The following is a 17,979-nucleotide window of genomic DNA, read 5'->3' as shown; positions in this document are numbered from 1 at the left end:
TTTCAACAAATCTATTTGATCCTGTGTGATTCTTAAAGTGTCCATAGATGAGGGGGATTAAAATGAAGATTTTCATGTTTAATATTGAATTTAAATTAAATTGCAATGAACCTCGTGGGATCATTTTGCAATCATAAAATTTAAAACAATTGAAATTAAATTCTATCTCGCGAATGATGCGATTTTAGTGGACAGACAGTTAATTTTTTATTGGTCTAAATAGAAAAGGTCAATTTGTTTCAACTTTCAAAGGAAGATGGACTTCAATTTAGAAGTAGACGTTGGACAAAATGGATACCAATATTTATTCCTTACCGTGAAAGAGAAAGGATGAGACAAATTAAAAAAAAAATACTAATAACAAACAAATATTTTAGCCTATGAAGAATACATGAGTAAATGTTTATTTTGTATAATTAAAATTTACAATAAAATTTGAGACAATCGAAAGAGAAATATTTAGCTATTTGTCGAGATAGTGTAAAATGCATATCCACAAGAAAAAAGAAAAAAAATATTGAATGTTAATTGAGAGAGTATGGAGGATAAGAATTTCACTCAAATTGTGTATTCTATTTTATAATATAAAAATATAAACATCTTAATGATATTAATTAAAAGTAGCAATAAAAAATAATTATTTAAAAGATTTTTAAGATTTAGAGCCTAGCAATTAGGAAGTATCATTACTACTCTGTATTTCTTTGAACTTTCAAAAATTTGGGTCCATACTCAAAGAAGAGAGACCAACAATTCTTGAAATTATTCCAATCCACTTCCCATCATTTATATAATTTCAGAATCTTAATAGATACAAAAAACAGAGAGAAAGGGTTGTTATGCTATTTCCTACCGGGTGTAAAGTATACCCCTCTTCTAACTATCCCGTACAATATGGACAATTTTTGGTTTCTATCCTACTTAACTGGAACAAAAGAACTTATACAAAGAATGATTCTGACACCTCTAACGTAGATTCTGCAAGCAGGCCATTGTGTCTAGCAACAAAACCATTATGTTGATGCAAAGTTGCAATCCCCACCCTCACTAAGATCCTCCACACACTTGTTACCAATTTTCACAGGCCATCTCCAAGACCATACTTCTCCAACCAGCAATGGCATAAAGGTGGTATAAAGATAAGAAACTAGCCGTGTGTTTGGAATCACGGTAGAAACATCAGAAACTACGTCAACAACGTCTAACCAAACTCCCTATAGACGATGTGTTTTCCATTTAATCACTACAGCAGGGCTGGTCAGGTCTACTATACTTTATACACGTGCAATAGGAGAAAAAGGCGGGTTCAGCACATAGGATCGAGGAATTCCTTTTTGATTCTTGCAAACAGTCTTCTTCTCAGTTGTGACTGATTTGAAAAAGAAATCAACATCCTCCTCAAGAAGCATTTTCAGTGAACTGCACTGAGATAACTGTTGGTTTTTCTCGTGACTTGCACTGCTGAAGGCAGAAGTTCCATGCAAAATGGCAACACAGATGGAGAATGTTTGTAATGTGGATAATTGTGCATGAAAATCAACAGCATAATGCCCCTCTTCAATTCTTGTCATGCTGAAGGTAGGACTGCTTCCTTTTGCTCCCTGTGCACCAAAAGGTCAGACATGGATTAGAAAAAACAATAACAATCTCATAAAGAAGCAAGTTAAAATGGTAACACTGAAGTGAAGAAAGCAGAGAAAGCTGTAATAAGAAAGTGTTATTCGCAAACCTAAATAGATGCATATCTCATGGAATTAATTCATTGTTCAATCCTACTATTAATATCATTTTGCTTTCCTAAATACCTGTACACATTCTATCTTTATTCAAAACTTAGAAAGAGCTCAAATTCTTCAAGCTAATTTGAGAGGATCTTCTAACTACTGTAACACTGCAACTTTGCACTGGGTTGTGCTAATTTTGCTATAGTATCTTTCTTATTTGGGAAAAGATTGCACAAAAAGTTATATATATATATATAAAAAAAAAAAAGAGACAAAGTACAACAACAGCCAAGCATTATCCTACTAGGTGGGAAAAAGAAAAGATGAAGTGAATCACTAAAAATTATGAATATAAAAGAACATGTTCATGAGATTTGACCAGCATATTTTAAAAAGAAGATGCAACCCATCAAAAAGTAAGAGGTTGATTAAATGTCTCAGAATGGAATGTTATCAATAAAAAATTTCCTTTGCCATTTATTATCAGTAAAATAGTTTTGGCAATTTCTCTGAACTCTCTAAAATTCAACCAGAAAAGTTTTTGCATTATGGCATATGGTTCGGTGGAAATCTGGAAGATAACCAATGCCCTTCTTCTGATTGGTACAATGAACAGCTACATAAGAAAGTGGAATCCATTTTGGGAACTGGAATTCAAAAATACACAAAGTTATTTATTCCATATTTGTCTCCTAAGCAATTCAAAATTAAAATACTGTAGCATTTAATCTATTTAGATTTTAGAGGGCAAGTCTTGGTGTAACAATAAGGTTGCAGCCTTGTGACTTGGAGGACACAATCAAATTGTGGAAACAACCTCTCCACTTACGGGTGAGGGGGATAAGGCTGCATACATCTGCGGCACCACCCGATCCCATTAGGTGGGACTGGGGAGCCTCATGCACTAAGTCTCCCTTTAATGTATTTTCAATCCCCTTCAAAGAAATAGTGTCTGTGAAATTCAACTTGTACCTGAACAAAAAGTTCCAATGGCTGATGTTCCTCCATGAGTGGGCAGTCTTCAGCAAATTGAATAGTAGGATTGCCTAAAAGAATAAGGGGACAGGCCATGTCCCAGCCACCACAGTCACAACCTCCACCGTGCCTCAGTCGATCAAGTAATGACGAGGGACCATGGCTTTCAGCATTTGGCAAACCATGATTGCCAGTTGGTATTACCACCTTTACCTGTTCCTGGATTTGGTGGCGATGAAGACTCTTTCTATCTTTCACTGCAGAGAGATCACTTCTGTTGGAATATTCTTTAGCACTTATTCTATCTCCTCTTTTGTACTTCAAGCTTTCTCTCTTAGAAAATGGAATTTGCAAGACAATGACAGCATTTTCAAGGTTTGAATAGCATTCCGTGGACAAGTAAGGATAAAAATTTAAATCATCAAATTCAACATTGCTTGATAGAGGTTTGTCTTGAAGTTTATTTTTAACCGCACGGTTCTCATGCAGCCCCAAAGTTTCCTCCTTCGATCCAACATGGAAAGCTTTCGGAGTTTTGGAACCATCTAGTTCACTCAAAGACTTTTTTTCGCACGAAACACTCTGCCTTGATTGTGTAAAATCATACAACACAAATTCTGTCACCATAGAGTTGTCAAATTCTTTGTCTTCTAGTTCAGAACATAAATTACAGGAAACTAGCATCTGTGCTACTATTGAGGGATCTTTATCAAAATCATGGGATCCCAACCCATTGACATTGCTCTTCTTTCTATTATCAATTGAGTGAAAGGTATACACCCAGTTGAAAGCATTACCTGTTCTCCATGTCTTGGCCACAAACACATCTTTGGGGCACTTCACCTTGAACTCAAAAAACGGCACTCCATTTTTATTTTCCAATTTGAGATTGCCATGCAGGTGAACTGGTGAAGAACCTATACCTGAATACTGGATTTCTCTGCTGATAAACTCAGAAATAATGTCAGAATGCTTTCTTGTGTTGGATAAGTCATTTAGCAATGACTTTTGATATGTCCTATGTCTTGCAATGTTTGCAGTCTCATTTGATTTGATCTCACTATTTTCCAGTATCTTACTCACTGGACTTCTCAATGATTTTGACTTTGTGAAATGATTCAACCTTTTCCTGCAATGAGTGACTTGGACTTTTGGACTTACTCTTGATGAACAATCACTTCCTAATGGAGATGGCACGTGAGAGACCCTCGCCTTAGCTGAGAGTGATTTTAGCAGCGAGTGGACTGTGTCCTTTTCAACACGACAATTGCCATTAATTACAGAATCAGAAACTTTATCACTTCTGGGCTTCAAATTTATAGAGTCTCTCCCTTGTACTGTGGTAGAGTTCTTTTTTTTTTTAACATCTGAATTTATGCAGATTTCAATAAAGCTATTTGGAGAGTCTGGCACCTTGCAAGTCCTGGACCTGGTAATCTCTGATGATCTCAGCCCAGAAGCTTCATCATCTGAACCGCATAAAGAATCAACAATGCTGCCTGCGAAAGAGGTGTCACTCCTCCTTGAAATTTCTATTTTTTTCCTTCCCTCTACCATGGTTCCCATTTTATTTATACTTTTCACTTCCTCTGAACTCTGGTACATGGAACTGCGCCTGGTTTCTATATTACCTTCCAATCCATGAGGTCTAGAGAGATGGCTCTTACACGAAGAACTGCGGAAGCGAGCAAATTTGATCTCAGCGAAGCCCTCCTTGAGAGTAAAAGAATCATCTTTCCCAGTGGGCTTCCCCTTTTTAGATCTCTTCTTCACATTCACACAGTATTGATGAGGTGGAAGTACAGTATTGGGACTCAAACCCACTGAAGACTTGTCATCAAGATCCAGCTCCAACTCTTGTCCCATTGATGAATCCAAAAACCTGAAATACCATTAAGAAAAAAATACTAACATATATTAGTTTGTGGCAATGCAACACATACATACTCAAACAGACCCAATTCCACTTGACATAATGCTGCATGGTACCAATCATCTAACAAATTAAAATCAGATGGCTACAATTACCCGGAATACAAGGGAGATCTTCCATTGAGGGGTTTTTGTTGGACTAAAACAAAAGGCTATAGCATCACATTGAGGAGTCCATATAAACTATATCAAAACTTTGGCTGTAATAATCAAGGGATGAAAATAACAGTTGATGCAGGAAATGATATTTCATAAAACAAACTGTTTATTGCAATTAAGAAATGATGGTACTAAACACTGTAGAACAATTGTTTGCACTCATAAAAACATGTTATTTTGCAATGACAATTGTGACCTTGCAAACAACCATTGTTGTAAAGGCCACGTCTTAACAGTGCCCTACAAATCATTGGTTATAGTTAGATTAAGAAGAAAAAAAAAAGTAAAATTAAAAAAGAACAATATTGATTCCAAGCACCGAAAAAGAAATGCCTTATGATTTGTAGGGTACCAAAAAAATTGCAAAAGGAAAAGAGAAAAGGCTGGAAAGAACACTGTATGATCTCCGTAACACCCAAATGTGAGTAAAGTGACACAGATGAGTGCTCCACAAATGTTTTAATTAAAAACAATAACAAAGTACACGATGATTATGATACCAAACCATAACATGGAGAAATGCACAGAAAGAAGGAATTTTTTAAGAAAAATAAATAAATTGGGTAAAAGGGCATACTAGAGTTAGATCTTGGAGAAGTAAACTGAAGAAAAGGAGAACCCCAAGAAGCAGCTTCAATGCACAATGATAAATCTCCAAACTTGAGCATAAAGTGTGCAGGAGAATAACTTAAGAAACCAACCCATTTTGATTAAAGAGTAAAGTCCTGGGCCATTTGTGTTGTTTTGTAACTCAAAATTGGTATAAATCCACAAAAAAGCAAGCTCAGTTCAATCACCTCAATGGCAAATGGTGCCAAAAAGCTATGTTAGAAACAGGAACGGAAGCAACAGATTGCAAGAGAGAGAATAAAGAGAGAAGCATTGAACTCTCTCTCATATGAGTAACTGGAGAGAGAAAGAACAGCAAGCTACGTTAATGCACATGAAGACCCTATTAAAATAAAACAAAGGCATGCTCTTCAAACACCATCATGCCATGTTGGTTTCTTTTTTTGGCTTTCCTTATGTATTTATTATTTATTATCTGTGTCCCACATAACAGTCAGCATGAGACCAGCGATCTAAGCAAAGCAAGCGAGCAACCCGAGAAAGAATCGATCATGAGATGACAAATGACACCATCCAGCCACAAACTTTGCCTTTAATATTTCACTCATTCAGTGCACAAAGTGAAGGGTAATACTGGTATTTAATGTGCTCTTACTACAGTAACAGTGCCACTTTGAGTTTTACCTTGTTTATTTCAGTAAGAAAAAAAAAAAAAGTGATTTTTTTAAATATATCATTATCTTATGTCTTCGGGAAAGACAGATATATATTAACTTATTAATAAGACAAGAACGGAATCCCACAGTTAATTAATTAATCAATAATTTAGTAAGTGCATTAGTGTGTACGTTAATAATAAGATACCACTACAATTAAACACCATGAACGATTTTGTCGAGTTGAGAATCAGATCTGCAGTTTTCGTATGGTGAGGTGAAATTTATTGGCAATAAAGCCCCTCGGTTGTTATTTTTATATTTCCCTATCGGGCAAGGCAAGTAATTGTAAGACTCGGAGTTGAAGGTGTTCCAAAGATGTTTGACCAAGTCACAATGCCAGCAGGGGTAGAAGCGTAAATTTATGTGAGATGAATAAGGACAAGGAGAGAACCTTTTATTTTTTTTATGGGGGCGGGAGGTGGTCAAAGACAAGGGAGTGTATTTGCATGTGATTGGATTGGGCGGGGAGGAACCGCACATCAAACTCACGGAATCTTGGACTCACGAGTCACGACTTGCCGTTTTTTCATCATTGTCCCTTTCGAATTTCATGTTGTCTTTAAAATAAAAATCATGTTTCTAAAGTCTTATGCAAACTCTACCTTCATCCTCCCAAAAAAAGAAAAAGAGCATACTCCAACACCTGATCAATTTTTTTTTCATGAAACAATACCATAATTTTATTCCTATACTGATCAAAATCATATGAGAAAAATTATAGAAACAACCTGATCTCAATTATGTTTTTTCATCCACAAATATATCAAATCCAAGTTAAGAAATATGATCTCAATTCCACTTGAATCATCATGTTTGGTATATATTATAAGTTTATAACTAAACATATTTAAACTAATGTAATTATTTAAATTACTTATTTTTAATAAATATACACATCTAAATAATTCATTCAACTAGTTTTTAGCCAATAAAAAAAAACTGTGAACTGCTTTTTCAAACTGAAAATACTAGATAGAAAGTAACGACCTGAACCTGAACCTGAAACATCATCTCACACCCAACATGGCAACACCCATAGTGTTCGAGGACGTGTAAAACTCACGTAAATGGCTATAATACCATTCTACTTGAGCATTTACATTTTACATTTAGTTAAAGCTATACAGAAAAACAACGGCTCCGTTGTATGCGAACTATATACGATCTTTTGCTACTATCAGTACCAAAAAAAAAAAATAATCTAAAATTAACTACAGCACAGGATAACTATTCCTAGCCACTAGTCAGCGTGCTTTGAAGCTTGGACGGTTTCATCTTTCCTATATTTGCCAAATGATTTCTGGGCATCCAAAACTGGCATATATGCTTCACTTGTTTTCTTAAAGATGTCATTCTTTTCAGATTCGCGGGGACTCACCAGCTTCTTCTCAACATCTTCAAATTTTGCAGTGGCCCATGGCGCTGTGCCTACGCTTCTTTTTGAATCTGATGCATCTATAGTCAGCTCAGACACCTCATCACGGGAGGCAAACCAGGAATAACCACAGCCAGTACATTCCAGCTGAACGAGAAGGGCAACAATCAAGCAAAGTTACGAAAAGCATAGGAGATGGTTTTGGAATTTCTGATATATCTGTAAAAAGTAAGGTGCAAACCTGATACCGATCACCATGTCCGGCGTGGATAATATCCCTCAAGCCCACCTTACCCTCTGTGCATCTGCGGCATCGGGCACCCGTCATCTGTTTCCCGGGTAGAGAAAAGCTAATGGTCAGCAGATATCTTCACTGACTTCACACAGTTTAACAGAACATAATATTGTGGCAGGAAATAAAAAATGACCTGCATGTGTTGTGACTCATCAGGCTCCTTCTTGGTTGTTTCCTCTGCAGTCAAACCCTCCTGCAGTTCAAATATTCAGTAAATAACCAAATAAACCATAGAATCATCAACCAGATTAATATTTTCAAAAGCAGCTTTAAAAAATGATAAGCCAGTTAGTTGCTTTATCAAAATCTATTTATTTATCTTCTGTATTGGATAAAAAAGAAGAATAAGAAGAAGAAGAAGAAAAACACAAGAAGCTTACAAAAACATCTCCTAGCATTATTAATTTTAAAAAAAAAACAATATTTTAAAAGTACATTCAGAGAAATTTGACAAACACTGGAATTATTTTAGAATGTAGCAACTACTTGTTTACTAACCCCTGCTCTATTAATAAGAAGAAACCACATACAAAACGTAATCACAAATCAAATAAACACAACTAGGACTTTAATTTAGAAGTACATGATTCCATGAACATCAAAATTTTATTTCCAGTAAACTTACACCACTTGGTGGACCAAAAATATCTTTGGCCCATCAGTGCACAACTAAATAAACAACATAGATGTATTAGTTATTTAAAATAATGGCTGATTTTGCATGAGATGATACTTATCCAAATCAATTCGGTCCCTGAGAAAATATGCTTATTTTCATAGAAGCCCTTCTTCAAACCTTCTCCAATACACTAATGGAAGAAAACATGAAGCCACTCACTCCCTCATAACTAAATGGGATCTTGTTTCCACTTCAAACATCTCCCAACACCAAAACTGCTCCTTTTCAGTAGCATGCCACTAAGCAAAAAAACCTTGACACTATCAAGAGCCTGCAATCTGTATAGACTTCAACCAAAGAACAAGATCCGGGAAAAGATCTATATTTGTTGACACTCCATGAAGAAAACTAATCAGAGATCTGTAATTTTCCTCCAGTGGTACCCCATCTTAGCCATCCGGTTCTTCCTCTACTTCCACAATCCACCTCCTGGTGGTCACACTCTCCTCTGTCACAGTCCTCCTGACCTTCGTCTTCACTAGTGTCCACCAGAATGTGTTGGTGTCACTTCTCAATGTGGATGCGCTGGTTACTCCGTATAATCCCAAATCCACCTTGATTCACAAACTCCAAAATGGACAGCACCACCAGCTGAGAGCCATGGCAGATTTGAAAGCATTGTGGAGGGGAGGTTTGTGTTATTTGGGAACATTCTTATTAATATAGACTATCAAAATTTAAAAAACAATTATATCATCCAGCTTCAAATTAAATTAATAGGGACTGAGTTGCAAATAATTCCCTGCCCATCAGTGGATATAAGCATTTGTTGTTGATCACAAAATTGTAAAAGGCACCTAGTACTATATTTATTATCAATTAATCTCACACACAATCAATGTCAGAGTGATTTAACCCAAAAAGGATGCCCCATGAAAATGAAAATACAAAGAAAACAAATCAACAGGCCAAATGCAGGGTGATCAACATTGCTCAAGAACATTAGGAAAGAGTCTTTTCCCATTTGATCTCTCGCAATCCCCTCTTCCTCAAGATCCAAATGTTCCAACTTTATCCCAATTTTCACTCTAAAGAATAAATACAATTAAAATAATCATAGATTTTCACCTCCTCCTTCTGCTATATGACAAGAATATCTGTTAAATAGGTAGAATATGCTAAAGACTATTAAATATTGACTGACCAAAAGAATCACAAGAAGCGGCTGGCTTAAATTAGAAAATAATAGTACAAAATCTACAAAATAAATTCATCATAAGAGCACAAAACTGCAAAGTTCCAACGAAGCAAAAAAAAAGATATCATACCTTCAACTCATTGGGTGTCATATTCAATATTTTAGAAGGTTCCAACTCTCCATTTAGTAGGCGGCGTGCTAGGATTGCATTGTTCTTTCAAAAAAAGAAAGAAAATATAAGCAAAGCATCAATATAACTACAAAAAAAATTGTATAAATATATTCAAAATTACAATCAATAACTCAACAGTAGTAACATGACCAAGTAAAGATTGATAGCATTCCATCACACATCTTATATCTTAGACTTAGACATTAATTTTTTTCATAGCTACTATGATAAAAAAATTCATGCAATAAAAAAAGTCCCAACTTATTCAAAATAAAATGTAGCAGCAATATATAATTTTTTTAATCATTCAAGCGTATCACTTACAAACATTTCAAGTTACCAATCCATATTAGAAGAGCAGCATCTAACCTTGAGATTAAATACTAATTGCCGTAGCTTTTGGTTATACTTCTGATAATCCGATGATAAGGTATCATGTGAAGCTTTTTCCAGAGCAACTACAGCTGGAACAGCATCATCTGGCCAAACAAAAGGCTTTGAACTCTGTAAAGTGAAAAAAGGAAAATACTGAAATCATTATAACCCTCAACTTGCCTCGAGGAAAATGGATATAAATAGAAGATTATGAGAAAATAAACAATCCATACAAGAGATCACCACCACACAATTTAGTAATTCAACATGTACCTTTTGAACCTTGTCTTTACATTCATTAACAGATTCTAAACTTTTGTTATTGCTTCCATTGTTGGTTGCATCAGAATTGTCATTTCCTTTCTCTTCCCTCTTTATGCTGTCATCAGAATTAAACATGAATTCAACACTTTGAAGCAACTTCTCCAAACATTTGTCACGATGAGTATCTCCTGTTAGAACATTGAAATCTACTAATATGCGATAATGTTCTGAGGCATTATTTATACAACTCCATGGTGTTTCGGGTTTCAAAGGTTGGTCCCCCTTACGAGTTGTTTCCTCCTCCTTCGAAACATCAAGAGGTGAAATGCTCTTTTTCCTTAAGATTCTTTTATTTTTCATCAGATCTTCCTGATCAGCAACAGGTTCTTCGGGCTCAATGTCAAGTAGTTCGCCCAAACGTTTAAGAGTTTTCTGAACAAGCTCATCAATTTCTTGCTGTTTATTGTCCTCATAATCCTTATCAGTAAGCTTCCAGAGTTTCCTTTCTACTGTGTCATACACCTTTTGCACAATAAACCCAGGATGCTGCTTACGATTTGGAAGCTGTTTGTGTATGGGAACAAAATGCACCACACACTTATGCATAACAGATTCTGCAGGAACATCATCACGGTGGAAACTATAAAACAGCTCCCTTGTGTCACGTGATTGCCAGCTGCCACCACCTTTTCTTTCAGCTTCTTCGGGACGATAAAACCACTGTCCTGTGACCATCATGCTGCCATTTAGGGATTGCGTAATGTCCTGGCAACAAAACAACCCCCCAAATGAAGGTGGAGAGAGAAAGGTCGATATATCTAGATTTTGTAGAAAATTAATGAATAACAGCACCCTCACCCACACATGACAGAGGAGAAAAAAGGGGGGCTACCAGACCCAAAATAACATCAATGCAGCTCAAGCTGCTCAACAACATACGCTGCATATAACATGACAAAAAATTGGCAACCTAGTTACCAAATCTTAAAAAAAGGGCAACATAATGAGCAGAAAATTATTATTTGTATTCCATGTACTTCTGGTAGAATATATTACTTCTTCACCAATGCATGATGTCATACCCTGATGATCACCAAAATCCAGTATATGATATCAAAGCAGATATCAAGTGGCATAAAATCCTAATTTTCCAGCCCAACATATCTTTGAAAAATATTGTCAACCAATGGCAGAATTACATATTTGACAAGAGAAATGTTGTCGACACTCTCTCTAACACACACTTTCGAATACTCTCTCTGTTAATTTATTGAAAATCACTAATTTTGGTAGGTTTTGTTTCTCAATTAATGTTTCTCTCTCCCAATTTACGATTTATATTAAATGAGAAGCGAAACCTACGTGATTTTCAATAGATTATAACCAGTCACGGAGAGAGTGTTATAGAGAGTGTAGCTAGCATTCCTCTTGACAAGAAATTTACCTTGATAATAGCCACATACGGCTTTTGATCTTTGTCCTCAGGCGTGAGAAGTATAGGGTCCTCCTGCAGAAACAGTAATGCCAGGAATAACAATAAGTTGCAGGATCAAAACACACACCTTTCAATTTCAGAAGGTCTTAGAACCCACTTTCACAAAACAACCATCAACCTCAAATAATTCACAAGTCAACTTCATGGCTGAAACCTCAAACAACACTTGTCTCTCAGTTGTCAGAAATTAGGAAGAGCGGCAAATATAAAACAAGTAAGCTTTTGGAAACACTATAAATTGCACTGTCATTGGATATAGACACTCATATATATCTGACACTTTTTTATCTTCTATTCTTCTCTCTCTTACTCTCTCCGCGTGCCCATTGTCATGTACTGTCGTGGTGTCCATTGATTATTTTCCATAACACAATTATGCACACGACGTAAACCCTAGCAGAGAACAAAATGAAATCGAGACTCACGCATTCAAATCTAACAGCTTAAATTAATTCCTGCTAATGAGAAAAGGTAATACCAGCATGTATTGGTTTCCGTCGTACTCGAAGGATTCGTAATGCTTTTTGCGGCCCCTTCCCTTTCCGGATAACCTAACCGGTTCGCCAATGGGCTTTGCGTCTTCCTGCGGCGGTTCCTCTTCTTCGTTCGATCTCTCTTCTTGCTTGTCTTTGATCTTTCTCTTCTTCTTCTTCTTCTCTTCCTCTTTCTCCTCTTCCTCTTCCTCTTCTTCTTGAAGCTTCATTCTCTTCCTCTTGCGCTGCTGCTGCTTCGAACGGTTCTCTTCGGGGGCACTGACCGACGATTGCTGCTTGGGAGGAGGAGGAGGCGGCGGTGCTTCGTCCTCATCTTCGCTGGTTGCGACCTGAGTGAAGCGTCGATTTCCCATTCTTACACCCAGCGCCACTGTGACACGCGAATTTGGATTTTGTTGATGTTTGTGTCTGATACCAAATCAAGAACCTTGCTATTTTTTCATGAGCCTTTCGAATAAGGAAAGTTTTTTATACTTTTCTTACAAGTTTACCCATGGTTTGGTTGAGATGAAATCAATGAGAAAGGAAAATAAATTTTTACTGTATGGGGTCTCAAATTTTTACAACATTAATTTGATTTAAATATTTATTCTTTTTGAGAAAAAATTAATAAGTAACTGAAAATTTTTTAATTTCATTTAAAGAGATGTATTTGTTTTACTGATTGAGATGCGGTAACACAAAACCCAATATACATTGAATGTGATATTTTTTGTAAATGAAAATTAGAGTAAATATATAATCTAAGCACGCCTTAAGTCTTTAAAATTAACATTTTTCTTATTTTGATCCTAAGTTTATGATTCAAGTGATAATAACAACATAAATTTAAGAACGATAACAGTTAATTTACTTACATGTAATAATTTTATTTGAGTTTTCCTTTACAGTAACCAACATGATAATGAGCTAGAAATTTAAAGACTAAATTAGTATTTATTTCTTTCTTATTTATTGAAAGCTCCAAGTTCATTATGGATTTAGAGGAATATTAAGATGAAATGCCTTTTGACATAGTATTAGTGCATTATTGGCTTAGGTAATTGGAAACAATATTTGCTTAATTAATGACCAGATTTGTTTATCAATTGCAGTAGGAACATTTGTTGGTTTTAAAATACGTTAACTGCAGTTAAATACTAATCAAGAATCAACTTGTAATATTATTCAACGAAGTTATCGGGTAAAACTTTTTTAAAAAAACAAAAATGATCATATGAAATGAAATTCTAATTATGAATAGACTGTGCTTTGAGGTTTTTAATCACACTCCAAGGCATCTTATGAAATTTCATTACGAAGAAAACAATGATAGACTATTAGGTGAAAAGGTAGTTTGTTTTGGGTCGAAATTTTAGGCAAATTTTGTCTATTGGTATAAAATGATCATGGTAAAAATCGATAGAGCAACAATTATTTGGTTTGAAGGATGTATTACTAGCAAAGTTTTGAGTTGAAATGAGGTTAAAAATTGGAAATACAAGTTGCTTACCAAAGTGGTATCCCTTTAATAACATAAGGTAGAACCTCTTAGGTTCCAATCATGTTTGAGTCACACCCTTTTGGGGGATTAATCGGGGACTAAGCCCAAAGAAAAACTACACGGCTACAACTCTGGGAGATTGAAATCCCAGAACATCCTAAGTAACAAGAGGTCCAAGAAATCTGGTTGTTGCTCATACAACAAAAACTCCTCCTCCGTACCAATGCCCCTATTAGCAATGGCATCCGCCACCTTATTAGCTTCACAATACACATGGGAAAGAATCACTTGAAAATTACTCCCAATAAGCCTCTGGTATGCACTAGTCACTGTAATTCACCTTGTCTGTTTCCTGGCCAGAGTCTTCTATCAGGACCTACCTGATCTGAGGGGGGTAGGATCGGTTTGATAAGCTCAATGATTTCATTAGAGAACATCTGTTGCAGTAAATTTGAACTCCAAGGCCCATCTCTCCCACCAGGTCCTTGACTTTGGTGTTCAGGAATTGTTGAGCAATGTTTAAACCAGCACTTGCTAATCTCACACCATTACCGATCCAAATGTTGTCCCAAACATCCACCAGCCTACCATCCCCAATGGCCCAAATTTCCCCTTCCACCAAATTAGGCCAAATCCCAACTACAGCTTTCTAAATGGGGGAAATCTTGAGGCTTGACTACCAAAGCATTTTTAGACAAATCTTGTCTTGCATATTTTCCTCCAAGAACCTGACACCATAAATTGTTCCCATTATTTCTGAGAGACCACCCTAACTTCATCAAACAAGCAGAATTCATATGTTTGAGATTACACATAGCCACCCCTCCATAAGCTTTAGGCAGAGTCATTAAATTCCAGCCTATAGCATGCATTTTCTTTCCTTCCCTCTTGGTCTCCCCAAATAAAAGATCGCTCTGCTTTCTCAATATTATAAATAACTCCCCTTGGAATTTTATTGGTCATCATAGAGTAGATGGGTAAAGCCTGGATAACAGCCTTGACTTACAATGATTATGTAACCTGTAAAGAGGTTTCCTAGGTTACTAAGGCAATGTGAGATCACGAACTCCTTATGAAAGGTTTTATAAAGAGGGATACAAAAGAAAAAGAAAAAGAAAGGTTTTGTTCAACTCTAAAAAAATTATTAAGAAAATGCTAGGAGGCCCCCTCGATCAAATGAGGAAGAATCATCACCTTTCTACCAAGGGGAAAAGGAAATATTTTTTTAGTGAATGAAGGGTGTAAACGAACCACTCGGACTAGAGTGGTATATTAATACAATCCATTTGAAAGAAAGAAGGTTCAACCATTTGGATCAGTGGCAATAGAAGGTCAGACAAGAGGAACACCCCTTGGTGGCTATAACTCAGTCATTGAAGAACGAACGTTAAGTGAAAGATAATGGTTAAAGTAAAACATTAATTACAAATAATCAACTACTGAAACATTTTACCCTAGACATATATTCTACAAATGGGAGTCGCCCGGGGGTTGTGGACTTAGATTAGCTGAGGACGTACCCAACAGAGTAGAGGGTTTTAGATAACAATGTTACTTCGCACACCATCGCAGGTTAAGTTGTAATGAAGAACGAAATACAGGTCATGTGTATTTTACCCAAATTATACATGGATTATTATCACTTGATTCACTTGAATGATTAATTAAAAAAATAAAAATAAATCATGAATTCTATTTTTTTCAACTAACAAAAACTAACCATTAAGGTTTACTAATAAAAGAAAAACTTTTCCTATTTTCTCATGAGTCTGACCATTAACTACTCCACCTTTACGACTTACGCCCTTATAGTAAGTTAATCATTCACTAAAACCTATGAAGTTTGAAAGTATCTCAAACAAATAATCTTAGCATACAATTTCATGAGTTAGTGTGTTTGAATAGAGAATTTTAATTGAGAAAAGTAATTTATTAGAGAATTTAAATTTCTTTGATCTAAAATTCATTGTTTGGATTTTTTTTATGAAAAATTTAAATTTTTAGAATTTTAAAAAAAATTTAAACAACTAAAAATGTTGAATTTTAATTTCCTTCTAAAAGATGATAAATTGAAATTATATTCTTGATAGAATAACCTTAAAAAATGTTTGTGTATTTCTTTTATAACATTCATCCTCTCTTCCACCTAAAAGTTCTTAAAATCTTGTTCTCTAACTCACGTCAATGATCTTTTTCTTCAAGAAACACCGTTTAAACTCGCGCAGCGTCGCTGTCTATCACGCGGTGGAGATGCTCGTTGGCGCGGAGAGCCTGGGCCATGTCTTGCACCGTTGAATGTTGTGGTCGAGTATGGTGGTATACTCTGTTGTGTCCCGGTTTCCTTGCGACCCCATGTCGCATCAATATTCTTCTCTTTGGAAGTACACAAGTCATATCTTCTCTTCTTTTTGCATTCATTTTCTTTCACCCTCACAATTTTTTTTATCCAAACACAAAATTTTGAAAATAAAAGAATTTCAATTGAAGTATTTGAAATTCTTAAAATTTAAAATTTATCAGAATTTTAAATTCCCTCATCCAAACACACTCTAAATCAAATTAAATATTGATACCTACAATCAAAGTAAAATTTAAGACAACCTAATAAAAGAAAGAGTTATTGCAAGTTTTGAAATACATTGAGTAAATTATTTGAAATAATAAAATCATTTTTAATAAAATTTAGTAAAAATATTCAAATAAATTGAAAATTACAAATCATTTTCATAAATAAAATAAAATTTCTATAAATTATTATAAAATAAGTTAAAAACTATTTTTTTTTCTCATAAAAACAACTCTTATCACATATAAAATAAATTATTTTTTTCAATAAATCTATAATACTAATTTTGAGAATCCAAAAATAGATTTGGATGACACGTGTTGAAATTAGACAACTTCTCAAGATTGAATGACATGTGTCATCATTTGATGATTTGTAATAATTTAATTCAATTACAAATCGAATTTAAATATAAATAAAGTTATTAGTCATTAAAAAGTATAATTTAAGATTTTTTATAACTCAAGTTTTTATAATTATATTCTCTTATACTTTAAACCATTTTTTTATGATTTAGATTGTATTTAAAAATATATTTATAAATTTAATTTATTTTAAAATATTAAAAATAATTTTTTTCATATATTTGTTAGATAATAATTTTGTGATGGTTATATTTATAATAATAAAAATGTAAATATATTTTCATATATAATTTTTTAATAATTAATATTCTGATAAAATTATTAATATATTTATTAATATGAAAATATTTATTTGAAAAATGTATTATAATTAATTAATAAAAAATTGATTTGTATTATGGAATGTGCTTGTTATTTGTTAATTATAAATAATCCAACAATTAAATACTGAATTCTAATTATTTCAAATCATCATATGTAATCAATGTTTTCCATCTTTTCGGTTAGAGAAACTCAGAAAAAAATATCTGTTTGATTATTTAATAATTATTTGAATTGAATTTAGTTTCTATTTTAAATTTTGAATTGATTTTTTATTCATCCCTTTATATCTTTGTTTCTTTGTCTAATTTTTATTTCTTTCCTTTTGTTTTGTGTCTTTCATTTTTCATTACTTTCTAATGTATTATTTTTTCAATTTTATATGTGTTACAAAGAGTGTTCTCCGTAAGTAATGATTTTTCTCCATTTTCATTTGTTACATGTTACTTCCAAGAAAAAATGATTTATGCATCCTCTTTATAGTAGTGTTAAAATTTGACGGGCACACACGGAACAAAATTTGTAATTATGATTATGAATAATTGATATATAATATAAAAATATTATATGTATTTATTTGTTATATAATATAAAGATATTAGAAAAAATATATATTTTTAGTCCTTATATTTTCATAAAATCTTTAGTCCTTAAACTTTCATATCTATTAATTTAGTCACTAAACTTAAAAAAAAATTAATCCTTTCTTACAAAAACTTCACTACCTGTTTTAACTTGTGTCCAATGTGGCAAATAATGCTTTTTTTTTAGAAAATAATTATAATGATGTGGGAAATTGATCTTTTTTAAAAGAACTTACTAAAATGGCTATCTCAAACACATTAAATCTTAACTTTCAAAAGCTACATCTGCACCCC

The 17,979-nt window shown here is 34.1% G+C and overlaps 2 protein-coding genes across 3 annotated transcripts; both read right to left on the bottom strand.

The window, feature by feature from the left end:
• Positions 1 to 753: 753 nt before the first annotated feature.
• On the bottom strand, positions 754 to 5,845 carry LOC100811734 (uncharacterized). Of its 2 annotated transcripts, none has more exons than XM_003532363.5 (3): positions 5,368 to 5,845; positions 2,697 to 4,581; positions 754 to 1,601 (listed from the first exon to the last, which is right to left on the bottom strand). In XM_003532363.5, the coding sequence occupies exons 2-3, from the start codon at positions 4,563 to 4,565 to the stop codon at positions 1,275 to 1,277; spliced, it is 2,196 nt and encodes a 731-aa protein (XP_003532411.1). In that variant the 5' UTR covers positions 4,566 to 4,581; positions 5,368 to 5,845; the 3' UTR covers positions 754 to 1,274. The 2 variants fall into 2 exon arrangements, with proteins under 2 accessions (XP_003532411.1, XP_006584719.1); XM_006584656.4 differs by lacking the exon at positions 5,368 to 5,845 and adding an exon at positions 4,728 to 5,340.
• Positions 5,846 to 7,073: 1,228 nt separating this feature from the next.
• On the bottom strand, positions 7,074 to 12,816 carry LOC100787670 (FK506-binding protein 5). Its single transcript, XM_006584655.4, has 8 exons — positions 12,351 to 12,816; positions 11,822 to 11,884; positions 10,387 to 11,142; positions 10,108 to 10,242; positions 9,697 to 9,780; positions 7,883 to 7,942; positions 7,696 to 7,782; positions 7,074 to 7,601 (listed from the first exon to the last, which is right to left on the bottom strand). Exons 1-8 carry the CDS (start codon positions 12,717 to 12,719, stop codon positions 7,320 to 7,322), a joined length of 1,836 nt encoding a protein of 611 aa, XP_006584718.1. The 5' UTR covers positions 12,720 to 12,816; the 3' UTR covers positions 7,074 to 7,319.
• Positions 12,817 to 17,979: the final 5,163 nt, after the last annotated feature.

The sequence above is a fragment of the Glycine max genome, chromosome 8 (genome assembly GCF_000004515.6).
Source record: "Glycine max cultivar Williams 82 chromosome 8, Glycine_max_v4.0, whole genome shotgun sequence".
NCBI lineage: Eukaryota > Viridiplantae > Streptophyta > Magnoliopsida > Fabales > Fabaceae > Glycine > Glycine max.
The sequence above is the reverse complement of the archived record's forward strand: the minus strand, read 5'-3'. Positions and strand labels throughout refer to the sequence as shown.